At 41.5% G+C, this 27,774-nt stretch overlaps 1 protein-coding gene across 2 annotated transcripts in view; it reads right to left on the reverse strand.

The window, feature by feature from the left end:
- The window catches only part of stk40 (serine/threonine kinase 40), a 62,592-nt gene extending 35,243 nt beyond the window's left edge, over positions 1–27,349 (reverse strand). The window contains exons 1-6 of one of the 2 annotated variants that reach the window (XM_048558101.2): positions 26,979–27,349; positions 8,105–8,231; positions 6,474–6,559; positions 4,324–4,464; positions 3,778–3,999; positions 3,007–3,059 (exon numbers count right to left, since the gene is read on the reverse strand). In XM_048558101.2, the coding sequence (XP_048414058.1) occupies positions 3,007–3,059; positions 3,778–3,999; positions 4,324–4,464; positions 6,474–6,559; positions 8,105–8,231; positions 26,979–26,981 (632 nt within the window). In that variant the 5' untranslated portion in view covers positions 26,982–27,349. Of the gene's footprint in view, positions 1–3,006; positions 3,060–3,777; positions 4,000–4,323; positions 4,465–6,473; positions 6,560–8,104; positions 8,232–25,371; positions 25,719–26,978 lie in introns of those variants that run through there. The other variant, XM_048558102.1, reaches the window with a different exon arrangement.
- Between the last annotated feature and the right edge of the window lie 425 nt (positions 27,350–27,774).

Below are 27,774 nucleotides of genomic sequence, written 5' to 3' on the forward strand. Positions count from 1 at the left end.
TGCAAGTTTACCACCTCCCCCATTTGCTTGTAATGGGTGGGAAATAGAAGGTACATGCACACCCCCACAGAGGGTAGGACACTTGCTGCTTAATTGATCCCTGTGCTGCATTATCCAGAGTTATAAATATGAGCAAGCCTTCTCTTGCGTCAGCACAATTTACACTGTGAGTCATCCAAGCCATGGTTCCTCTGGCAAACGACTATTGTTTGTTTCTAGTGAAGGATTTGGAAAGCCTCTCCCTTTACTCAGATTTTGGGGGGAAAAAGGAAGAAAAAAAAAGAGAAAGAACTTTCATCCTTCAACTACCTAATTCTGTTAGCCTCCCACACTGCAGAAAATGTTTCCTTTCCTGTCTCCAAAAAATTGCCAGAGCAAAATCAGAACACTGAATCAAGGTGGAGATACATAGATGAATGTGGAACAGGAAAAAGTCAGATATGCTTTTAAAAAATATTTTTCTCACTAGTATGCACTGTCAAAAATGTTATCTTGTCTACAAGAGAGTCACGGAAATTTTATCCATTACACAATTAAATTGAAATATTCAGTAAATCAGAGTGAAACAAAACCAGTGTACACACTGGTTTCAATTTAGCATTGTGGATAGATATTATTTCCTTTCCTCTTGCAAAGGTACTGTGCAGAGTGTGTGCTTCTCAGCTAACAGTAATTAACTGCAAAACTGGGTTGTTTGCTAATCCAACATTTAAAACAAAACAAAAAAATTGACATGGTGCTCAACCTATACAATGCAACACAAGTTGCAAGCTACTTATGGTCAGTTAAATTAAGATTGCACAAATTTCACAATGGAAAATGTAAACTATATTCTTCAAAGGCCAAGTAGTTCCTCCTCTCGTTAACCACCAAAATACCAATTGGATCATCGCAGCCATGGATCAAGCCGAATTCCTGAAGTACTAAATGCAGAGACTTAATCCTGTCGTTCAGGAGTTATGACTTGACAACTGTTTAAAAATTGACAGCCACATTCAAATACATTATTCCCTGTTTAAGGAATGGAAAAACAAATTCAAAACATCTGCTCTTCCCAAAGTTAAAAAAGCCAAAAACAAAAGCAAAGAACACACTCAAGGAACTTGCACATGTACTGCACAGTAAACGTTCAACTGTAGGATGAACCTCATTGATTTTTATCTGGCAGCAAGACAATCTTTTGATGAACTTTAACACAAAGCAAAAGAAACCTGAAGATTTTTCAGCAGACAGCAACTGTAAATTCTACCATGTACTCTCATTTGATTCTTCATTTCCTTCCTCTTATGTGCTATAGACACACAGCAATTTACACCAGCATTGTGCAGATTCTCTGGCAGACTAACAGAGATAGCCAAGCTATCCTGCTTAAAATCCAAGTCTACAGAATACTGGAAATTGTTCTCTTGACAACTGAAATAAAAAACACTCGACTTACTGATCTAAATAATATTAAGCGCATGCTCTGTAAGGGGAGAGTCCCTCCAACTGTGACCATTATAGTACAGTATTAGCCTACATTGTGTAACCTGCTGCAGGCAGGAGTAATATTGTGGTTTTCAAAGAGACAGGACCATTGTATATACATAGGAAAACCCATAATTTTTTTAATAAATTGACCATGTAGCTGGAAAATTTGTCCAGTTTACAGACATTGTTAAATACATTTAATGAGATGTGTATAAAGGAACAGTAAGAGAGTCCAAACACAAGACAGACTTATTCTCAAAACTGAATGTTTTAGCAAATAGAGCATCCTTTGGTTTACCAATGTAATTCAGTTTACTATGTAGAAGCAGGTCCAAACCTGCTGTTCTTTTATGGATGCAACAGCATTATTGCTCCAGGCTACTGAACTCAGACTTCACAAGTAGTCATTTAAATGGGTGGTGTAGGGAGGGTGGGAAGTGTGAAGACAAGGAAAGTAAGATGCAAAGGGGAAACAAAAAGGGCTGCAGTGACAACAGAAATCAAACATCAATCCTGATACAAGGAAAAAATTCTTCGTATTGGTTGAGCTGAGTAAATATTTGGTTAAACTGGTCTCATATTTCCAAGCAACCAGAGAAAACCATTCATTACAATGTTTCCCCTCCATTAAAGGCATGCGTGTAGGTTTTTTTTCTGGTTAGTAATGGAGGATGATGTGAAAACAGAAGACCAAAGCTATATAAAAGAAATAATAAAACCAAAAGAACACACCACATCACCTGAATCTGGAAGAAAAAGACAAATTTCCTTTCAGACACCCACTGACCAGGTTTATGTTCAGTAATTGGTGGTTTTATTGCAGATTTCCATCTCATGTTTTCTTTCTGCAATCTCTGAACTGCTTTAGTTATATGCATCAGCAAATAGAACGGTCAAATGAATTAGTGTTTAAGTCTCATATTTACAGCTAGAATACCAAGACTCATGATATTGTCAAGTGTTGACTTTTTGTTGCCTCCTGGTAAATGCAAGTCAAGTCAGTTACAACTGGTTGCTTAACAGAAACACTTATTAAATGAAGGAGCAATGAGATCTAGCTACGCGTTGTGTTAGAGAAAGGCATTTGATTTTTGGAGCTGGGTGCAAACCTTGTTTAGGGAAAACCAGTTAGAGAGTTGTTCTTACTGACTGCTTATTTCCAGTCTGGGGAGAGATTATTTTTAAGTAACCTTAGCCTAATCCATGGGGAGTATTGGCAGCACAGTGCACACTTATTTGCAACTAGCACGAACTGACAATCACACACGGAAAAGCCATGGGTGACTAATGCAAGAAAAAAAAAAGGGAAAAACCATCAGTGGTGCAACAGACTGACCCTTCAAAGCTTTGAGTCAAAGTATACCAAGTGAAATAGAATGAGTTTAAAATTAGCAGTGCCAGATCAGATCTTGGAATGCTCGATACTGGCAGACAGCAAGTCTTCCATTCTCCCTGCGCTAATATCACTCAACAAAAGGATCCATGTATGAACATAATATTGATTCACTAACTGGTACAGAGTCAATTTCAAATTACCTTTTATTTAGCACCATGTTCCCCAACTTCAGGTCCCTGTGCACAATGTTCTTCTGTAGAAGAAAGGAGAAAACAACTAAGAAAAAAAATTGATCAGCCTTCAGCAACGCAACCTGCCTAAAACTTAATATAAATGAACTTTAGGATTCACGCAGTCAGAAGTTCAATTCTCAAACTACACAGCCACAGAAATAATCCCAAAGATCAGGCCTTCTCCATATCACAAATCTAAGGGGTGGAGGCGGAAAATAAACACCAATGGACAAATCGGAAAGAGTAGATTAAATACCAAATACCCTCAGAAATGTAGCTAATCTTTCTAACAAGGTTAGGTGTTTGGTCCCCAAAAAGGTGCTAATTGCATATTTAAAACAAATTACACTAAGATAAACTAATGGAGGTATTTACTCCAAAAACTAAGTCAGTGGAATGATGTGGTCATACAGTGAGGCACATCAGGGAAGTTCAAAACATAAAACGGAAACTAGGCAGCGTGAACTTGTTTAGTACAGCAATGAGCTAAATGGAAATCTTACACAGGTTTATTAGTTACAACTATGAGATATAAATCAAGGTCAAGGTACATAACTGCAATCTAACTATGTTCTCCAAAGGTTCGAATGAGTGGGCAGTCTATTCTTATTGCTTTGTACTTTCACCACAAAAAAATCTCAGTGAACAAAACAGGACTAAGGAAAACTGCATCTTCTGCAATGTCAGCAACCACCTGATCAGGAGTGAAAAAGGAAAAATGAAACAAAATCCTTTTACCTTATGTAAAGCTTCCACTACCCGTACCACATCACAGAATATTGCGATTGTTTCACGCTCACTGAGCCTCTTTTCTTTGATGACATAATGTTGTAGATTGATGAGATCTGCAGTTTTATCACTAAAGTCATGGGCACAGAGGCAGTCGAGAACTAAACAGATCCTTTTCTTCATCCTCCGCACAAGCTTGCTAGATTCAAACTCTTCTACGACAGCCCTATCCTATTGAAAAAAAAAGAGCAAACATTGGGAATCAGTCCATCTTTTGAGCCACTTATACACCACAAACATACAAGCATTTCCCAAGTGTTTGAAAATGTTTTCTCAAGAATTTGCCACAATCAAGAAAACATTGGATTATTGTTTGATATTCCAAACGTATTGGGCTATAGGGGGAAAGCAGCCGAGTAACACTCCATAACTTGATGTATATGAGAGTCAACAGACAAAAACAGGTCAAATGGCACCTGTATTATAACATTTTTCTTCCGCAAACAATGGTTATCACAGTAGTAAAAAAATGTAAACCGTGTTTCTCATACTTACCTGAAAGAGGCCATGGTGATGCACCACTCCATCTTGATTAGGAAGTAAGGACAGAAGAGAGTATTCTGTATGCAAGAGCATCTTTCCTTGTCTTTCTTCCTGAGTTTCCATTCTCTCACCTCTATCTTCAAGTGTGAGAATCTGGGGGGAGGGGGCAAATTGGCAGAGTTCATACATTTTAGGTGTATTTTTCTTCATTTTAACAACTGATTGTGGCTAAGTTTTAAAACATATTGAAGCTCTAACATAGAAAAAATAAAAAACCTTCATTGTAGGAAATGTTGCTTCCATAAGAATCAAAGATACAAGCATTTTTCAGTAGATTCCCTACAGTGTGGAAACAGGCCCTTCGGCCCAATAAGTCCACACCACCCTTTGAAGCATCCCACCCAGACCCATCCCCCTATAACCACACACCCCTGAACACTACAGGCAATTTAGCATGGCCATTCCACCTAACCTGCACATCTTTGGACTGTGGGAGGAAACTGGAGCACCCAGAGGAAACCCACACAGTGGCCCCAGGTTGGAATCGAACCCGGGTCCCCGGTGCTGCAAGGCTGCAGTGCTAACCACTGAGCCACCGTGCCGCCCCAAATACGTACCCTAAATAATAGAATGACAAATTCAATACAGTACACAAGCCACTGGAATCACCATGCTCATTATCTCCACATTTAAACTACTTATCCCAATCCAACTTAGCAGTACTTTCCCCAAGCCCTCGAATACATTCTCTCCTAAACAACCAGTAACATCTTTGAGAAAAATAAATTTGTCGGTACCAGTTTTCACGCTTTGACCAACCTAAATGTATGGCTACTTACAATCTTGCTCTCTCAAAACATTTGATCCTTTCTACTGATTGACAAGTTAGGGCTATGTCCCACCATTCTATTAGGTCAATCGTGCACCTTTTGGATTGCTCTGCTGTTCATGAAGGTCTATTGTACTTTTATTTATAATTTCCTTACAAACAACATGCAGAATACTACTCCACCCTACAATCATGCTCTTTATTCTGTCACCATACTTGACAATTTTACAGTGACCAAAACTTAGCAGGCCATTAGGCAAGGTATCTGACAGTGTATATATTATTTTGTTGAAAGAAACTGGACAGATCACAACCTAACTTTAATCAGTTTTCCATAATTAGGGAGAAAAACACAGGAAACCAAACATGTCATGTTTTGTAACAGGTGCATACCACATTTACGTGTTTCTTTCAGGAATTCTGCATTTATTTACTTTGAGGCAAATAGTATTCTGGTGTTTAATCCTGATAGCCATTCATCCTGAGAAAACCTGGACAGCAAGTGCCTCAGCAAGGAAGCACCAAAGTTCCACTCAAAAAACACTTTCTAATGCAGACTTGTCGTTTTGTTTCACCATCCCCCACACCGGAGGAGGGGAGGGGGGTGCCATTTTTTTAAATGGCACTGTAGTAACTGGATACAACAGTAAGTAGTAGTTACAAAGAATCCAGACTTGCTGGCACTTGAGGCTACAAGCATCAGTGAATGAAGTTTGGCCTTATGTGAGCACCTTTCTACACAAGGAGCCTCAAAACCAGCCCAAATACAAATGAGGAGACCAGAATGGCTTTGGAGCTCAACTTTCACTGGGTTAAATGTAACACACTTAACATGTTAAGATAACAAAGCGTGGAGCTGGATGAACACAGCAGGCCCAGCAGCATCTCGGGAGCACAAAAGCTGACGTTTCGGGCCTAGACCCGTGCTCCCAAGATGCTGCTTGGCCTGCTGTGTTCATCCAGCTCCACACTTTGTTATCTTGGATTCTCCAGCATCTGCAGTTCCCATTATCTCTGATCACAACACTAACATGTTAATACTGCTTTTACCATAAAATATTGTTTAGCATCCTGTGCTAAAGATAAGTGAGCTTTGGATTATTTTTGATGTGTGATGGAAAAGTTTATAATCGAACACAAGGGTTTTTGTAGTGCAGCAGTAGTGTTGCTATCTCTGAGCCAGGAGGCCCAGGCTCAAGTCTCACCTGCCCTGGATGTGTCAACATCTCCAAAGAGATGGTTTACAAAAACATCAGTAATTGAAGATACAGAAGTACATTTATTCTTCCAGTAAATAGGCTTTAAAATGCGTTAGTCAGTTTTCTTCACTCACTTTTAATTGATAGAAGTCATCTGTTCCATCTTTTCTCGCCAAACACTGGACAATGCTCTGTACAGGCGAATTTCCCAAACGAGGACCTAAACCAACAGAAATAAAAACTGCTTTAAAAACAAAGCACACACCCTAGAGGTTCCTTTCAATGTAAATGGAAGGCCTATGACTAACTCTCAATTACCTAAAAGACTTCCCCAATGTGTAGGGCTTCTTACTCATTTTAAAAATCAAGTCATTTTGTGTAATAAGCGCCACTGAGAACAGCTCAGTGGATGACTAATCGTTTGAGTCATTGAAAACTGTCAAAACAATATACAACCGATAAGTCCTGCTGAAGGATAAAGCTCACTTTCCAATCTTCAGGACATAGGAAAGCGAGTGTATTGTCCGTTTCAAACATGCTGTAAAGCAAAAATTGACAAGTGCGAGTGATTCTTTAATCAGAATAAAATTTTCTTCTCTCCTCTGCTGTTCAAGTCAATATCTGGATTTGTGTGGCCTGGTCCTGCAGTCAAATTCTATCTGGGCCTCAGTGTTGGCATGTTTCTCAACTGCTTGTGACGTTCAAGCTTAGTCCTGTAGTCAATCAATACTTCCAGCAGATAACCAGACAGAAATCCCACATTATACTCCTCCCCGCCACCCGGGCCTTTCAGGTTCTTATGCCATTAGCTTGGAGTTTTAACAGGTTTACTTCAACAAAACTGCAATCGAGCCTATAGAAACGTTATGGCATAGAAAGAAAGTCAGCCAGTTCAAAGCATCTGAAAAGGAATTAAAAGCTAGCCACCCATTGTCAACCCATCTTACAGCATTTGGTAACTATGCGGGTTACGGCATTTCAGATCAGCTATTTCGCACAGGCTAGGGATCAAACTGGGATGACTGAGGTACTCCTAGCCCAGCAAAATGCACCACAGATTATCCTCCGTATTTTAAACAAGCTCAAAATGATCCATATTCACTTACCTATCTTTGGGGCAATTCACCAAACCCGTCATCATTTTGGCAAGAACAATCAGCCAATGCAGCTTCACCTTCAACAAAAAAAACACTAAAAGTGCAGCAAACACCTCATCCTCTAAATTCTACTACTCAAGCCTGGACATTGGGTTTGCAGGATATTAGAATACAGCTGATTACATTAGAGCAGAATCTCTGGTTAGTATTTTTTAAAAAAGAAAAACAGTCCGCACACAGACTCAATTTAGTTAATGAGCTCCTTTGATGGTTTCATTCAGAATAGCAATTGGTCTCCAAGCCACCAGAAACTAACTGACTCAGACAGGACTCCCTTTTTAATTGAATTGAACTCACACAAGCACAAATACTGACCTCAGCTTCCTAAGCAACTGAAAGAAGGGGGAAGAATCTATGGTCAAGTTGATCATAATCAAAGAGTGAAAACTGGGGCTTAGCAGGAATATGCTCGACAGCAGAATTCATCTGTCAACACTAACCATCCTCGTCTGCTCATGAGGAGCAGCAAATAACAGAGGGTAAAGGGTGCCCCTGGAATTGAGCTCAAAATAAGTTGAAGGACAAGAGGAGCAAAACCAAAAATGTGGTCACAATATCATTTGATGGCACACACCAATATTCAAAGAACTGAAATTGGATAAACTCACCCAAGATGAATGGCCCAGCCCTTTTGCTATTACTTCCAGAGATTCCTGTAGAAAGAGCCTTGGAGCGTGCTGAAGATTCACCAGCTCCTCTGTCTGCTGCTCTCCTCTTCATCCTGCAGTCTCCACTCTAAAGAGAAATAAACATTTTGAAACACTTGCTACACCTAGGTTTATTCAACTGACCAGAATTATTTTAAGATGACCCACAGCAAGATGAAAGTTATCAAATTCATGTACACAAAATTCATCCCTAAAAGGGTCAAAACGGGTTTGGCAGCTCCAAGAAGCAGAGGCAGTGATGCTGTTTCTCTCAGTGGTAGTTGATGCGATGCAACCAGCAATTCCTAGTCATGAAAACGAAGAGTGAGTAATCATTGCTGAATCTCTTCAGTATCATACTGGGCAGGGCTTCTCCACAAAATTGTAGATATTTAAATATTCATCGGATTACTCACACACACACAATATGTCCTTTGTTATGAATGTCATAGCCAATTAACTGGTAAAATTAAAAAGTCAATGCAGTGTCAGTTTCTCCTTTAAAGAAATAATTGAACAGCTTCCAAAAAAAACTATTTAGCACCCTGTTTTGCCTTCATCTGCTAATTCATGCTGTCTGAGATTATTTGTCTATCACTGTCCTTTCCTTCGTTACTAATTACCAATACAGTGACAAGGAACCATTCTATTTCCTTTTCTCGGTGTACGAGCTGAAGTAAAGTTTTTACTCAACAGAAAAGTGATACTGCTCCCTCCTCAAATGGAACACTTGCAACTACATTCACCTAATGTGCTGACAACAGCAAAATGATTTCTGATTGTTCATCCGGTTTAGGATGATCATGTGGTTAACTTTCTAACTTCAGTATTTCCAAAAGGTAGTTATCTCCATTTATGATTCAAGTAAACAAAAAAAGACTTGGGAGGTGCTTACTTTACAAAGATTAAAACTGCTCAGTCTGTTTTACTTAAGGTGGAAATTTGCTGCAATCATGTTTATAAAGAGCTAGGTTTTCACTGATTTTAAAAAAGTACATACACCACAATTTGTGAGAAAACAGGATATGACTGATCGAGACAAACTGACTTTCAACAAGCCTGAAATCTCTCTCAGCTTCTGCTGTCACTGCATCAACTATGAAGCTTGCAGAGGAGTTAGGGGTCTTTTGAGTACTTACACAACTTCAAATCTGCGCATGTTCTCAACCACCAGCTGCAAAACAGTATAGCTCTCATTAAAAGAATTTAAACAATTTAAAAACATTCGGAATTAAATACCAAACATTAAATTTAATGAACATTCAAATCTGAAAAAGAAAATAGAGATTAAAAAGAACCTGCAGCGACAGTAATGAACTCAGTCAAGCGGACCTCAGAATAGGAGTTGCTTGACTGGACCACATTAATAGCCCCAGAGAGTCCTGGCGGACAGATAAATGGGAGTGTCAGGCATCCTGTTCACAGGGCTGGATCAGTAGCAAGGGCTCTCCATGTGTGAATAAAGGGGGACTTGGTGATGGAATACTGGCCTCCATGCAATTAGAGCAAAGTGCACTCCTGAAGAAAGTCACTTACAGCAGTTGTTTGAGTTTTGGTGAGCATTTCTGGCATGACAACATTATTTGGGAAGCATGACTTCTTCAGTTTTGCCACTGAAGTATGTGGGGGGGAAAAAAAAATGTGTGACTTTTTCCCTAGCAAGTGACGTTGAAGCAGATGAAAAGCAACAAGCAATTCCCCTTACAGCCTGTGGACCCACAGCTTCTTCAGTTATTAGGAACCAAAAGTTTGAGGCACAACAGACTAACTTTCAGGAATTGATGGAATTAATTAAGGAATATAATGACTCCAAGCAGCCTCTAATTCTGAGATGCTATTGGTTTTACTTGGCAGTTTGAGAACAGAGGGAATCTGTATTGGGACTTTTTGATGAGGTTAAAACAACTAGCAGACATAGGACTTGGGTTTAACCCTTAAATGAAATACTGAGGCACCATTAGGTTTGTAGGATTAACGATGTAACCATGCAAACGCATCTAGTAGCTAAGTCCAACTGGACTTCGAACAGGCACTACAACTGTCTTTATTACTGGAAAAAGCAGCAAGGGGAACGTGAGTTTCAGGGTATTCTGACGAAAATAAACACCATCACCAGTCTGACTGAACTTAGGGCACACCACTTAAGTGAAGGCAGTTGCATAGTCTCACTCAGGAGATATGATCAGCAGAGGGGCTCTACTTCTGTTCACAGTAAAAACCTCAAAAACAAATACAAGCCTCAGCCAAATGGTTAGAGTTTTTTCAGGATCCAGGCCAGCAAGCCACTGTAGTTCCTGCAGAGTGTTTAGGTATCTACCTAGCTCCAAGAAGCAGTTTACCATTTGTTTAAAACAGGCCCACTGGGCTTCACATTCAGTCCAAACAAGGCTGCCCGTTCGGCAAACTAGACTTGTTTAATGATTCCTTTCCAGACTGATTCCTGCATCTACTTTTGCAAGTAAGGCAAATAGCACCGGTGGGCCTTGAATCATGGAATCACTTCCTGGTCAAGGTGCAAGGTGGCCTTGGCTCATCTGATAGTCCCTGGAAATATTTTTGGGTATTTAAAGCTTCACTCAGGCAGCCAATTTCTAATCAAAAATGTTCAGCCAATCTAGGCGAATCCTTCTCGATCAATTTCACCCTATCACTTCTACTACAGTGGTAACTGAGCTAGGTACTTCTCATACAAGACCAGCACCAAAGTTGTAGCCTTAATCTATAAAGGTTCCCTGGTTATAAATTCTGTCTAGCTGAGGTCTTGCGCAAACTTAAGGGTTGGAGTCTAGAGTGAATTTTGTTAAAAGATTGGTTCTGCGGTCACTGAAACAGCCAGACTAGTGCAGACTGTCGTCTGAACTGGGTGGCTGTTTAACATGACATTTATTTTGATTGGTTCTTATTTAGATATCGCTCAGCAACTTCACTGTTCCAAACTGGACATCGGTGGATTTTCCAGGGTGTGCACACTCTTGGACACCAGCCTGAGTGTTTGGAGAGTCAATTTAGGTCTAGTGGAACTCTCTTATCGTCTCAAGTCTGCAAAGCTGGCACAGGCACTGTTCTTCACGAACCTGGATAGGAGCCAGGCATACTTGTAATTATGGTTAATATAGGATTCCCAGAAGTATGCTACCCCTAAGGATTTGTTACCAATACATGAGACTGCATTTGAAGTATCAGCCCATGCCATTTGTCAGTGGACGCTAAAGAACATTTTACAAGGTCTACCCCAGGTTGTCATTTATGTAGGTGGCGACGTGTTACTAACAAAGCAAACCAACAAAAGGAGCACTTAGAATTTGGACACCCTCCTTAGACATTTCTCCCAGGAAGACAGGCATACACCCAAAAAGGGAAAAACATGTTCCAGGTAGCCCAAGCGAGCTACAGATTTGACAAGACTGGAATACACATATTAGAAGATAAAATGAGAGAAATCAAAAAAAAGTGCCTGGGTCCCACATCAGAACTGGAGCTGAGGTTGTTCCTTGGGCTCGTGAATTATGAAAAGCTCATACATAATCTGGTCTCCATGCTGGCACTTTTGCATCAACTCTTTTCAATATTAAAAGAAAGGGTCAGACTTGGAAATGGTTGTGTCGCCAAGCCACAGCTTTCAACAAAGTGAAGGAACAGCTGTCATTCTCCAATGTGTTGGCACACTAGAGTCCCAAGCGAGACTTGGTATTGATATGTGATGCCTCCCTAAATTGGATTGGGGTAGTATTAGCTCACAGGTGGCGCAGTGGAGGGGAACGCCCAACAGCATATGCATCCAGGATTTTGGCTAATGCGGAATGTACACACACACACAGAAAAGGTAGGTTTGGTGGTCATATTTGGAGTTAGGAAGTTCCACCAATACCTTTACAGATGTGAATTTTTAATAACTGGACCAGAAATGCCTGCTAGGTCTCCAAGAAAACAAGGCAGTGCCCACCGCCGAATTCAGCCTGAAGCCAGGTACGTAGGACTACAAGTCGAAACACCATCCAGGAGACCAAGGGGAAAAGTAGAAAATGTGGAGGCACTGAGCTGCCTCCCAATGTTACCATCACTGGAAGAGTTCCTAGTGGCTTTAAATTTTCCGTGCACACTTCCAGTCACAGCTACAATAATCAGGCTTTGGATGCAGAAAACTCCAGTACTGACAAAAAAACAACGAACAGCTGCTGGCGATGGGTGAAACCGAACAGCCATCACTGGAACTCAAAGGTTTCTGGATCTGGAGAGACCAGATTACAGCACAGAGTGATTATCCCAAGCAAAGTTCGCTGCCAGATACTGACTGAAACACAGAACGTTCATCCAGAGGTTTTCAAAATGAGGAGGTTGGCGATAAGTTGTCTGGCAACCAGGACTGGATGTAGACAGCTGCATTGATTGGCTCTCTGGGCAGAGGCCCATCAAGGACAAAAATAACCAGATGGCTTGACCACATTTGTGGGAATGGCCCGGGAAAACCTGGATTTGGTCACATGATGACTATGCAGATCTTTTCACGGGCTCATTATTCTTAGTCATGTGGACACCCACTCAGTGGTAGAATGGTCAAATACAGCACGAGAATAGAAAAACTGCGCACATTTGGGCAGTACGCCGACTCCTACAAGTGTCAAAGAATGGGCCATCATTTATCAGCAGGGAATTTGAGTATTTCCTAAAGTTGTACAGCATTCCTCATCTAGGGACAGCTCATACCATCCAATGAACTAGCAGAAAGAGCAATCCAAACATGGAAAGCAAATGTTACTAAAAACAGCCTATAGCTCCACTAGATATAAAGCGGTCATGCTTCTTATTTGAAGATAGGACAATCCCACATGCAACCATAGGGATTGATCCAACAGAACTGCTAATAGGAAAAAAGACTTCACACAAGGCTAAATCTGATCTTCCCAGACCTGGGGCAGACGGTGAAACCGCATCAGGGATGTAGTGAATTTAATGAGGTCAGCCAGATAGACCTCACAGAATAACTTGAGTATGCACTTCCTCTTCAGAGAAGAGTGAGTGAGGGGAGGGAAGAGGGGAAGAGACCCTTGTGGTCATAAAATTTTCAGCCAGTTTCTTTTTAAGATAATGGAGGAGTCCTGTTCACGCTTGTAGATGTGACATTGCACTTGATTTATAAGAGTTTTGTGCGCCTCTTGACTAATTTGACTCAACCTTTATATTTAAAATGCATCTATTGTATTCTTCTCATAACATCAGTATACTCTTGGCCTGTATTTGTAGGCCATAAGATAAAGGGGCAGAAGTAGGACTCTCAGCAGATCAAATCTGCTCCAATCAATGAGATAGTGGCTGATCTGATAATCCTCAGCTCTACTTGCCTGCCTTTTCCCCCTCCATAATCCTAGATTCCCTTACCTGAAGAAAAATCTATTGCAACCTTGAGAATACTCAACACCCAGCCTCTGCAGTGGTAAAGAATTCCACGAATTCAATACCTTCAGAGTGAAATTCTTGTTCTCAGTATTGAAGAAGTCACCCTTAAACTCAGTTCCTCCACTTGGGTCCCAGGAGATTTCCAAAAGGGAGAGCCAATTTTTTTCCCCCACACCTACCCTGTCAAGCCTTCTAAACATCTTACAACAGGTCATTCCTGTATTTATATCAAGATTATATTTCAAAGTTACATTAACATTTCTAAAAATTATGTGCTCGCAATCTGCGCACCAACTCAAACTGTCACACATGGGATTAAAGCAAGCATAGTGATGTTTATTCAGAACAGCAGTGTAACAGAGCCTATAAAATCTGTACTTGCACTACAACACAGGAGAATTCAAAAGACAATATCTATAAAAATTGGCTACAACAGATGTACGTTTAGTTTTCATTAACAAGGTAATGCCTTTTCCTACCACTACAGACCTATAAATGCCTTTGGGTATTGGTTTTCTTATTCAGTGTTCAAGGCTTAAATTCAAGCTCACACGTACTACAGTATAAATTACACTGACTTCTCCATTCACATTTATTGGGTAACCAAGTTAAAAAGGTGTTTGAGGCACCAGTTGGTCGTTTACTTCACAAGAGCAATGGTGACTAGGCTCATGTAAATTTTCCAAGTAGTAGCTGAAAGCTTCTCAAAACTAAACTGCTGGTTCCCACATAATCACATGATTTAGTTTCAAAATAAGTCGTGTATTAACACACTGCTTCATACGAGGTGAGTGCCCGTCCTGTCCTTCTACAAGCAGCTGTATATTTCTGATAACAGGCCGCAGACCCGCTCATTCCATCTACACAGATGCTTCCTGAGTTGCTGAGTACTTCCAGCATTTCTTAGAATAAAATAATGTTAACAACAGGGGCCCAATCAAGTTCACAAAACTAGCAAGGCGGCAAGCCAGGTTTAGAGAAATTAGTTAAAGAACAGCTGAGATGTTGAGAAGTAAAACTGAGAAAAGAGGTTGGAGCCAGGAAGTTGAAGAGGTACCAAGAAAGCTAGAGTCCAAGGACTACAAAGTGCTATAAGAGAATGAGGGTAAATGGATAAATGCATTAATGTTAGGAAGGTTAGAGCAGATGCAAATGATGGACAAGCAAGGTTATAATACAGATGAAGATACATGCATCTGACTTCAAAAGATGATTACAAGATTCCAAAAGGGATGGGGAAATCAGAGACTCTAAGGACAATGCTGGAGAAGCAGAATTCACAACCTATGACTGCTCCATACCTGTGTACAGTTTACAGTTTCAACCTGGCAGAGCAGTATAATGAAATCCAGAGAGGCTGCACCACATTAACACAAACAATGCAGCCATTTACAGTTTAAAATGCCAGCAGGGCACCAGTATCTCTTTTGTATAAGCTGAAAACAAGCTTCATATGGTAAATCAATCCCTTGCAACTTGCTATATTTTAAATGGCATTAAATCAGTTAATTAAATGCAAATATAGCCTCTCTGTCAGTTTAAAACATCAAACATTTACAGCTGCTTCTGTTTAAAGGTGGTGATTTGGTAAATTCTCATGCTTCAGTGGAGTTTAGTACAATGGGTAGAGGAAAAACTAGCCCCACAGGCTGATGGTTCAAGAACTGGAGATTATAGATTAGAATCATTGACCAAAGATCTACATAGAAAATATGGAAAACAGATAAAAAAAAATATGAAGAGACACTAAACATACCAACTCTCACAAAAATCTAGCAAAGACACAAAAAGCAAAATGGCCTCTTTTCCAAGTGTAGACTTGGCAAACAAAGGTTTCCAATTGTGGTCAAGTCCAAGACCAAAGGGATGAACTCCGAAGAAAGAGTCAATGATGTGAAACAGAGATGAGGAGGAATACCTTCAAAAGGATAGTGAATGTGTGGAATTCCATACCGCAGGGGGCTGTCATGGTTGAGTCATTCAGTATACTCAGGGCTGAAACAGCTTTTTATTCAGCATAGGAAATTGAGGTTATTAGGATAAGGAAAGAAAGTGGAGAAGAGAAATGATCAGAACAGCCATGGTCGCATGGAATGGCAGAGCAGACTCAACTGGCTGAACAGCCTACTTCTACATCTTTTACACAATATTAGTAGCTTCAGCCACTTAAAAAAAAACAGCTATTAAATCTACACACAGGAAGCATGGAATCAGAATTATCCACGTACCCCGCATGTTCACAACAGTCAATCATAAAATAACACATCTGAGAACTGGAGTTCTATCCAGCAGTCTACAAAACAACAGTAAAAAAGTAACAAAAACCGAAGTTGCTGGAAGAGATCAGCAGGGTCTGGTAGCTTCTGTGAAGGAAAACACAGTTAGCGTTTCGGGTCCGGTGACCCTTCTTCAGACTGTAAAAACAAAACATTCAAAGCAACTAATTATGGCACTTACTGAAACCTTAGGTAAAAATTATTCAAATCCTAATTATTAAAATTATGCCAGAAATGTATTGGTAGTAATCTGCCAAAACAGAAAGGCAAGTTATAAAAATCAATTGAGACTACACAGGAGGCCACAATCTAACCAAACATGTTTGAAAGAGATATCCAATTAAGTTGGTTTTGCTGTTCATTTGTCAGCACTACGAAATTCGCTTAAAATACATACAATTTCCTTTCAAAAAAGTTATTCAATTAGCTGCCACCGTTTTTTCAGGCAGACACTTGTTATCATCTGCCAGGTACACTTTTTAAAAAGTTTTCTGCGCATTGCATTTGTGTGTTCTATTGCCACTCCTTCCTCCTTGTAACAGAAACAGTTTCTCCCACTTAGTCTACCAATAACCTCCAATTTTTAGCAACAGTTCCCAATGTCCCTCAACATTTTCTGCTTTTTAAAAAGAGGAGAGCAACTCTGGTTTCACAAGCTTCACCATACAATTTAAAATCTCCTGGGATGTACCAGGGATTAGGAGAGATCAAATATTATACTCAAAAATACTTAAGTTTTTTTTAAAGTACTGATTGTTGGATTTTGTATTTCTAGCATTTCCTGTCCTGTTTGCAATCCATAATTTTTTTTTCTTTTTAAACTGTTTTAAAAAAAAACAGTTCAAGTGTGAAGGAGTCTCTGATGTGTGTCATACTGACAGAAGCCCAAGTTTGAAAGTTCCAGTCTTGAGTATTGAATTCACAAACATTCCCCTGGAACTGCAACCTATCAGTGAAACACAAAAACTACAGCGAAAGACTTCATTTTGCAGTTCATTTCAATCAGCTATAATCCGAGTTTGAATAATGCAGATTCAAATTATAAAGGAGATCAGATCTCTTAAATTCACCAAATTGCACTAGTACATGTCAATTTGCTTTCTAAAAAGGCAGTGAGAATATTTTAATTGCTCCTAGGCATTTCCTCCAAGTACCATAAATGGAACTACTTAGTCCTTTCGCAGGATTAAATTCCTTGCGGTTAACGCTCAAAGCAACAACTTTTGATGAGTAATCCTGTGAAGTCATTCCTAGGCAACAGTAGTATTTCTTTCTTAATTCAGTATTTATCTCAGACTGGATTAGCAAGATGAGCAAACTCCTCCCCCCCCACCCCCGTGCCACCACCGCCCCCCCCCCCCCCCCCCCCCCCCGATCAAATTAGGTCTATGTAGTCACATGCTTTGGAACTGCAATCCATACAATTTGTAAAAGCACGGAGGGGAAAGTATCAAATAACTTGATCTGACAGACACGACAACAAGCAGGTCAGAACACAAGTTTCAACTACACTGAATTCAGCTTGTCAATGCTCTAAACGATGGTTACTGAGAAAGAACATCCAAGTTTTTAAAGCTTAACCCAGTGTGTATATAACCATGGAAATATGCACGATGGGTTCTGAGGTGTCAATGCTAAAGCCATTATTTCACAACTGATTTAGTGGTCAGCTTTGCAATTGTGGGTACTTACCAGTTGTCCAAACAATACTATGCATTACTCCAGACAAAGCATTAACAGCTATCCAACATGAAGGGAATAGCACCAAACTCAATTTTTCACAATATATCTCCTGCTCCCAAATTATAGATGCACTAAGCATAACAGCAGCATTGACCAATATCAGCTAATACAACTCAAAGAGGTGTGGAGCCAGTAATCTTCCAGTTCAGTGCAATAAGCAGTCTAAATTGAGGGGAACACCCAAGGAAGACAGGGTGTGCATGCATATGTGTAAGACAGTTTTTATGTCACTTGAACACCACAAACCCTATACTATTGTAGCCAACCTGGACGGAAGGGACTGCACCATTTGTGGCTCCTGTCAGTTCGACTAATGAAAGCTAGTAGTTTGTCGTCAGGTGTCATTACAAAAGGATCCAAAAATACAAAACCATCAGGCCCAATATGACACATGACTGCAGTTAGTACCTGTTAAAAGGAACAAGGTGTTTTGTCACAAGTACATGACTTTAAGGCCCAGCCTCCATCTTAGGAGAGAAAGTGAAGCCTTGTCCGAAATTGCCGTAACCTAGAAAAAATTTTAAAACTGATTTGATGAGTGCATTATGTCTGTTTGTCGTCTGAATAAGCCCATTATCCTCAAAAGGATGACCGCACTATCATACTTAACCACAGACTCATCAAGAGATTAAAAATAATTGGCAGTCTGGTTGGATGCTGACGCCATTTACTTCCCAAAAAGCCATTCACACTTTCACATGATAAGCAGTTGCAATGTTCTACAGCCAAAATTAAAGGGTCATAAAGCATGCAGCTGCATTTCAATCAAAACTGTGCTCTGCATCTTCAAATCCAGCTGACATTCTGGTGCACGTGGCAGGCCCTTCAAACCCATACTTGACTCAGCTTGAGCCCAAATTTAAAGACCATACCTATTTTTCCGTATGTTTGATTGCAAACTGAAATGGAAGAAAACAACTGAACAAAAAAAAAAGGATTTTTGAAGGAATACGGCATCGTTTTTGCAGGTGGCACTCATTTAAAGTGCTGTTCACTAAGCTGAGCCAGAACCAAAGACTGTGTTAAAACGGAGGTTCAACCAGCCACAAGTTACCGATTGATAACTGATAAAAAAAAGTCACTCGTCTACAGACCAATGGCCGAGGTCATCTGCCTACCAATAACTATATGAATGGGGTCCCAGGTAGGCGAACAGCCCCAGGCTGTGAGCAGGTTACTAGGAAGGCACTAGTTCCCTACAAGCTCAGGAGCATACATAGAACATAACAGCACAGTACAGGCCCTTCGGCCCTCGATGTTGTGCTGACCTGTCATACCAATCTCAAGCCCATCTAACCTACACTATTCCATGTACGTCCATATGCTTATCCAATGATGACTTAAATGTACCTAAAGTTGGCGAATCTACTACCGTTGCAGGCAAAGCGTTCCATTCCCTTACTACTCTCTGAGTAAAGAAACTACCTCTGACATCTGTCCTATATCTTTCACCCCTCAGTTTAAAGCTATGCCCCCTTGTGCTTGCCGTCACCATCCTAGGAAAAAGGGTCTCCCTATCCACCCGATCTAGCCCTCTGATTATTTTATATGTTTCAATTAAGTCAGTCTTTTAAAAAAAAGACTGAATTCCAAAGAATGCCAGTTGTTTTTCCTTCAAGTGCTTGCTGTAAGCTGTGACTCTCAATTAGAAAATCAAAAACCTTTTTTCATTGTGAACTAGTCAAATCTGTTTTTTACAAACTCGTTACAGCATCCACAGAAGGAAGATCAACACCACTGTATTTGTGCTGATACAGTCTCGGCAAATCCTATTAAGAGGGACCACTGAACTGCGTTATCAAACTTTCTCTCTGCCCTTACAATCCAGGCTTTTTCCTCTTGTCTGTATATAAAACGTACAGGGAGAGTTTATAACTACTGGTTTAAACTCTTACCCCCTTATGCACCAAAAGTGCACAACTGTCTACCTGCAGCTCTCATCTAGTCAGTTACAAGAATTTGTAAATCTTAATTATGTGCTTTCTGTTAGTCCGAGTCTGAGATTCAGGTATGTTTTAAAATTGTGTACTTTTTTAAAAAAACTTTTGTGACGACTCTAGCAATAGTGGGGCTTGATTTCCAGTATGTCAACCAGTGAGGCATAACACAAAATAATCAAAGTTACATTGGGTCAAAAGGTTCCCGATCCCACAGCTCGCCTGAGCAGCTCAAAAGCAGTTTTAGCACTGCACCATGAGAGCCAGCTCACATGCTGAGCACTTGGCAAGAAATTCTGGGTTTAAGTCCTACCTGCCCTTGAAGTGTGCCATGACATGGGCAATTTGGTTTATTGAACATGATTTATTTATAATAGTCAGCAAATTTTAAGGAAAACACTCCAGAAAATTTATTTTGTATTTCAAATGGAAAAGACAAGAAATCTAACTGGGGACATGTTGTGAAGAAGAGAGATGCCACAAATTTTATGTATTGTAATACAATCTCAAGTCACAAAAGATTATTCTATAGTAAAGAATATTCATTGTCAAATTATTATGGTCCAAGAGACTTTTAAAAACAAAACAGAATACCAAACTCATTGGTCTCAAATATTAGCAAGAGTCCAGGGCCAGTCAGACTCATTACTCAGTTGCAGGGGCTGAAAATGGAGATTTTGTTGACAGCATTCAAAGCATAACAATTAGCAGGTAATAAAATTGTAGAAGTGCCAAAATATATACAATAAAACAGAAATTCAAAGGGGTTAAACAAGGTAAATGGAAACTATTAGCAATAATCCAGGTTGGAGTATATGTACTAGAGATAATGGGAACTGCAGATGCTGGAGAATTCCAAGACAATAAAATGTGAGGCTGGATGAACACAGCAGGCCAAGCAGCATCTCAGGAGCACAAAAGCTGACGTTTCGGGCCTAGACCCGTCAGAGAGGGGGATGGGGGGAGGGAACTGGAATAAATAGGGAGAGAGGGGGAGGCGGACCGAAGATGGAGAGTAAAGATAGGTGGAGAGAGTATAGGTGGGGAGGTAAGGAGGGGATAGGTCAGTCCAGGGAAGACGGACAGGTCAAGGAGGTGGGATGAGGTTAGTAGGTAGATGGGGGTGCGGCTTGGGGTGGGAGGAAGGGATGGGTGAGAGGAAGAACCGGTTAGGGAGGCAGAGACAGGTTGGACTGGTTTTGGGATTGGGCGGGGGGGGGGGGAGCTGGGCTGGTTGTGCGGTGCAGTGGGGGGAGGGGACAAACTGGGCTGGTTTAGGGATGCAGTTGGGGAAGGGGAGATTTTGAAACTCGTCAAGTCCACGTTGATACCATTAGGCTGCAGGGTTCCCAGGCGGAATATGAGTTGCTGTTCCTGCAACCTTCGGGTTGCATCATTGTGGCAGTGCAGGAGGCCCATGATGGACATGTCATCTAGAGAATGGGAGGGGGGAGTGGAAATGGTTTGCGACTGGGAGGTGCAGTTGTTTGTTGCGAACTGAGCGGAGGTGTTCTGCAAAGCGGTCTCCAAACCTCCGCTTGGTTTCCCCAATGTAGAGGTAGCCACACCGGGTACAGCGGATGCAGTATACCACATTGGCAGATGTGCAGGTGAACCTCTGCTTAATATAGAAAGTCATCTTGGGGGCCTGGGATAGGGGTGAAGGAGGAGGTGTGGGGGCAAGTGTAGCATTTCCTGCGGTTGCAGGGGAAGGTGCCGGGTGTGGTGGGGTTGGAGGGCAGTGTGGAGCGAACAAGGGAGTCATGGAGAGAGAGTGGTCTCTCCGGAAAGCAGACAGGGGTGGGGATGGATAAACTTCTTGGGTGGTGGGGTCGGATTGTAAATGGCGAAAGTGTCGGAGGATGATGCGTGTATCCAGAGGGGGATCCTCTTAGGGCGGTTGTGGCGGGGGCGGGGTGTGAGGGATGTGTTGCGGGAAATACGGGAGATGCGGTCAAGGGCGTTATTATCTTGGAGTACATGTACTAATGATTTTCAATTCAAACAGTAAACCAAAAAGAGAGAAAAAGTGTGATTATTATCTGGCACATCAACTGGCTAAGGAAATAAAATTCTTTTCAGTAATTCATTTGTCTTTTCCTGTTTCTTTTGCTCTCTCAAAAGGAAACACTTATTAATTCTTGTACCAACTACTAGCCAGAGAAAGCATCCTACACAGACATCAGACTTCACACCTTTACACCAAAAAGGCAAAGGATTTTCAATCCCGTGGTTTTATTCTGAAGTAGGCTATGCTCCCCACTGTTCCGTCTGGTCTTTACCCCTCACTGACCATGAACAAACAACTTATTTGACCATTATTACACTGTAGTCTGCGAGGCCTTGCTAGTCACAAGTTAGTTGTTGCATTTTCTACATTACAACAGTAAGCTTTCCAGATGAGCAATACACTTTGGTTCTTCCAACATTTATTTATAAAAACTGCAATTAGCAAGCCTAAGTCAATCTCTGTCTAGAGCATAACCAGCTCAATAAATTCAAAAACTTTACCAAAGCAACTGAATGTATGAATGAAGCTTTATGCAAAACCAATGTTCAACATACTAAAATATTATGAACCTTTGCACTTAATATTTTGTTTGAAAGTGTAAACATTGTACAATTGTTCATAGCTAGATTTTGGTGATCTTCAATGTAACTGAATTTCCAATTTAGCTGCAGATAAGCAAACTATTCATATAATGCGTATGTAATGAGTGAACAATATCCAACAGCGAATAGCTCCTTCCACACTTCAGTTCTGCCTGGCGATTTAGCCGTTCAAAATAAATGCGAGGTGTTGATATTTGCAGATCTGTCATTCATAGCAATAACATTACAGGCAATTAGAGACAGAAAGCACGATTACAAACAAAACTAAAGATGGGATTTGTTCCCCTCAACTATAACTACATAAACCTAAAAGTTGCTTGGAGTGCTTTACACAAGGAGCAAAAGACTGCGCTATAGAGGTGGTGATTCCAGATACCGGCTGAATTGGACTAAACAAAAAGGATTTGAAGCAAACGTTTAAATAGTGACTAATTACCACAAAGCTCCCAAAGGAAAACTCCCAAAACCACCAAATAACCTTACCACAGCCAGCCCCCTCTAAATACTTCCAAGGAGAAAAAAACCATCAAGATGTAATTCCTCACGATCCTTAAAACTCACGTTTGGGAGGCCAAATTAGACATTTTATCAACTAATTTTTAATAAAATTATACAGCCAACATTCAAAAACTTTTGGTCAATTATTTTTAAAAAATTGCCACGTAGATCAAGGCAGAGACTATTGGTACTTTTACACCACAAGTGCAGCTAAGTTTCCTTTTGTCCTGATCAGAACAAGTACAGGTCTCAATGGCAAAGCACAGCTGGCTTCTCGTTTTGGCAAAGCCAGTTGCGCACATTCACCTTCTGTATTTATAGAGGAACAGCAAAGACACCAAGGGTCCTCACGGCCATGTGGAGGCAACTCTCACTTACTGGGGTACAATTTTACATGTGAAATACATTTATGGGTGGGATTATGCTTTGAGCACACAGTCATTTTCTAAAACAAAAAGATGGGTTACATGATTATTGCACCCAAGTACAACACCAGTATCAATGTTCACAGTTACAAACAAATACATGATTACTATTTCTGTCACTATCACACAGTGAACAGTGAACAATGTCAAACTGATTCAAAATTTCAGGGGGGAAAAATAGCAAATAGCACAAACCTTCTTGGCAGGAACACACAAAGCATAAAGCAGTCTTTTTGCAAACAAAAAAACAATAGCCATATCTTTATCCTGCTTCTCAGGAACAGACCACAATTTCTCACTCACCACAACTACCTTATAAATGCCACAGCCTACAATCAAAGTGACCACAGCTATGACAGGAGCTTAAACTCCTCTGTTCCATGTGGTCACTTGCACAATCCCCAACATTTTGAGGAGCAGCAATTAACAAAAAGAAATTACAAAGATCAAGATCATTCACACCAAGTTGTACTAATTTTTTCGGCACTCACCCTACAAAAGCATGAAGTACAGGCTTTAACTGCTATTCACAGTCCAGGGGCTCTCACTCCATGGCCCTCAAAGATAGCTATTCTGTACCCACAAACCATTTATACCTGCATAAAAAGCACCATAAACAAATCTAATATTTCTTTTATGAAGGCACTGAAACAGGACACTTGTAATGTGTGTCTGCAGTCATTTACAGGAAGCCAATTATCACACACTTAGCTGCTGCCAAGTTCTGATCAACTACACCAGCAGAAACGATTATCAAACCCAGGAATTTCTTTTGCCCAGTTATAGAATCTGTATCAGCTGGGCCTATTTGTGGAGGCTAAACACAAGTGCCTCTGCTTGTTACCTTTGACCCACGCTGGCCATAGGTATTGCTTATCATTTAAGAAAAGCAAGCTCCAGTTCTGACTGTCACAAATGTAATGAAACAATGCCTAAGAACTGCGGGTGCTGGAAATTTGAAACAAAAGCAGAAGTTAAGGGAAAAGCTCAGCACATCTGGTAGCATCTGTAGAGAGAAAGCAGAATTAATACTTCAGGTCCAGGTCACTGTCATGAAGGCCAGAACAGCCATTACTAAGTTTGCACTTCAGATTCTTGGTTTGCAAGTTTGAAATTCTGATGTCTGCACGTGCTTAATATATCCTGAAGCATCTTACACTTCAAGGCCACACACTATTGAGAAAACAGGGCCACAGCAGTCTCAACAATCAAAAACAAACTATTGTGGCCTTTGCCCCTTCTAATCAACTTGCATGAGAAAACATATCACCAAGGGGGCATTTACCAGCAAGCATCACAAGAGTAAAGCTGAGCCAGCAATCACTTATGGTCATGTGCTGCTCCACTGCATGCTTGAAATCCAAAGACATCAGACAGTGACACATGCCCATGTCTCCAAAATTGAAATCTATCCTTTCAGCAAATGCAAGTGATTCAAAGCCAACACTTTCCTGATGTTAAATCAACATCAAGGCTCAGAGTTGTCCAGGATTATTCTAACAGGTGCCATACCATCACAGCCGTGCACCTGTGAACTACACACTGGATGAGGATGGGGATGAGCGAGAGCAAGAGAGACTTCAATGACACTGCAAAGGTGTGACATAAATCCAAACAACAAACAAATTTCAAATCTACAATTAAGATGAAGGAATAAAGATACTCCTTCCAACAAAAGTCTTTGTTACAGGCTTTATGTAAAGGATGTGGCAACAGTGGGGGTGGTTGAATAGAAGGATGAGAAAATGATAAGAGATAATGGATTCTCCAGCATCTGCAGATCCCATGATAAAGTGTGAAGCTGGATGAACACAGCAAGCCATGCAGCATCTCAGGGGCACAAAAGCTGACGTTTCAGGCCCGAAACATCAGCTTTTGTGCTCTTGAGATGCTGCTTGGCCTGCTGTGTTCATCCAGCCTCACACTTTATTATCTGGGAAAATGATGTTTGGTTGGGGAGGGGGTGAGCAGGAGTGAGGAGAGCAGGGCACATGTGCAAGGGATGCCAGGGTACCTACAGAAGATAAACAGGGGGGGCAACAGGGAGCCGACAGAGGGGTAACATGAGAGACTGTAGATGATCAGGGAGACATACACAGAAACAACAGGGGATCAGAGGCATATGGGGGGGCAGGGTAGGGGATGCCAAGAGCAAGGGAACTGGGGATCGGTGGGCCAGGATTCATACGAAAGTGTTGGGGGGAGGGAGGAGAGAAGTGGAAGGCTAGGAGAAGCAGAGAGTACCCGGGGGCGGGGGGTCGTCACCCTCCGACCCCTTTCCCCGCTTCTTCATCACCACCACCATCCCCATCACTCGGGCCCACCCCAAGCCACTCACTCACCCCGTGTGCCGGCTCCGACTCCCCTAAAGCCGCTCTCCGCCTCTCATCGCCAGGGGATCGCCTGCGCTGCGTCGCCGCACCAACCTCACTCGGACAGGGGGCAGGCTTTTTGTGTTCTCTCTCTCTCCCCCGTCCGCAACGTAAACCCGGTGCAAACGTTGGCAGCGGTGGGGCCTGGGGGAACGCTGCAGGGATTCCTATTTACACCTGGCTAGAGTGGATGGTGGAAACCATCGTGCGACAGCCCGAAGCCGGCGGGACGACGCGACACTAAGAGCCGCAGCCTCAATCTCCATCCCGCCCCAGGAGCCTCGCCTTTGCCCAGGCCATAAGCAGGGGGCGGGGAATATCACTTGACAACGGAAATGACGCACGGCCCATCGCCGGGACCTCCCGCGCCCTGCCTTGATGAACAGACGGCAAGCAGCAGCTCACAGCCAATCGCAAACCGATACTCATACTGGGGCGGGGCTAGCCTGGATGCCAGCTCATTCCGTCGCTGTCCATCATCGCGATTGACAGCCCTATCTACCAATCAGAGCCGACACTGAAGAAAGGCACGCGGCCTCCCTGGAAGAGGTGTCCAGTGCTTTCACAACATAATTTTGCAGCATGAACCATAATCGTTAGGTTTTAAATCTTAAATGCATTCATTTATCTGCAGGTGCAACATTTCAAAGTTTAAAACCATCGCATCCATCACCCTTGGGACCTTGCTGATAGTGCAAGCAGGTTGTTTCAGCAAGGTGGAAGATGTCATTTGACAGTAGTGCTTTCAGTGGAACCTGAATGTTGACCGAATTAATTGCACCTCTTACTGCATTAGACTCTGCAGCTGCAAGAGTTATTGTTGGGGGCAAAAAAAAATTCGGCTGCATCAGCAGAACTTTGGAAGTTTTGCAGCGTGAGCCTATCAGCTTGCCGCTCTGCTTTAAATCAAAGTCAGGACCTTTAATCCAGCATAATTTAATTTTTATTGCCCGGATCACTGACATTGCCAACTGATTAAAAACATGTGCCTTCGCAAGTGCCACTTCTCGACTTTACTTGTGATTAAACAACGACAGCCAAGTTACTATATGTTTGTGAAACACTGCTTTTACAATGGAGGCGACTTCTCGACAACCTGTCACAGAAAAATATCTTCCAGAGGAACAGGAAGAGCCCACACATAGTATTACTTGACAAATCCACGTACATCCCAAACCTGAGGAACGGTAACTCGACCCGAAACGTTAACTCTGATTTCTCTCCAGAGATGCTGCCAGACAGAGATTTTACAGCAATTTCTATTTTTGTCTCTACATCCCAATCCCCCTTTTCAAAAAAAAAGTAAAGCACCGTAAATTTTCTTGACATCATAACTGAAATCAAATCCTTGCGTTAACCAGCAAGTGCTGGGAGAGGATAAAATTGAAAACACATGGCTTTGATCGACACTAGACCAGAAAGTCAGTATTTCCAATTACTCCTGAGAGCTCAAAAAGCCTTGCAATTTATAAATAAATCATGCCGAATTTAGAGACGGCGGTGATATTTACAGACTAGTCAAATTTCCCCCCTCCCACACAGCCCGATGTAAGGTGAAACAGTTTTGCTGTACGTACCATCGCAGTCTCTCCTCCCGCCAGCTATATTAGGTACAAAACTCAGTCAAATCTTGAATAGCCGTTCCAATCAGACTGCTGTCGCTGACCCCCGCATTCTGAAGTAGCTGGAAGGTCGCAGAGCTATTTTTTTCGTCGAATGAATCCGATCACATTTCCTCTCTTTAAAAAAAAGGTCCTCCCCTTCCCTGCTGCTACAATTGCTTCCTTCTCCCAGGTAGGTGCAAAGCGCAGACACAGACAGGCAGGTTAGAGCCAACCAACAGACCATTTGCCCTCTGAGCAAATTAATAACTGTGCGCAGCTCCAGCCAATCCAATCACCTCTGATATCATAAACCGTGCCCTCTTGCTGAAGCAGATATATCAAATCTCTCGCCATTCGATAAAACAGGAGTTTAATAAAGGAAACATGTTTGGACTTTAAAACAGGCTGTGACAGCATGAAGATACAGCCGAGAGGAGAGGTGTGCCAACGCATTTAACAGCAAAACGTCAAAAGTGCAGATTCGTCTCAAATGTGAATAGCGGTTAAAAAAAAACTGGGAGGACTGAGTCACAAATGGTTGTGACTATCAATCATTCTTGAGAAGGCGCTGCCATTAGCCAAACTGAGGTGCGTGCAGTAACTGAAAAGGAATCTGCATTTATATGTTACCCTTAATATGGTCAAATATACCCAGGTGCTTCACAGGAGTGTTATCAGTTAAAATTGAGAGCTGAACGGACTCGGTGGGCCAAATGGCCTCAATTCTGTGACATAATCCTGTTCCGATCCTATGATTGGCCTGCAATAA

This window comes from Stegostoma tigrinum, chromosome 24 (assembly GCF_030684315.1).
Source record: "Stegostoma tigrinum isolate sSteTig4 chromosome 24, sSteTig4.hap1, whole genome shotgun sequence".
NCBI lineage: Eukaryota > Metazoa > Chordata > Chondrichthyes > Orectolobiformes > Stegostomatidae > Stegostoma > Stegostoma tigrinum.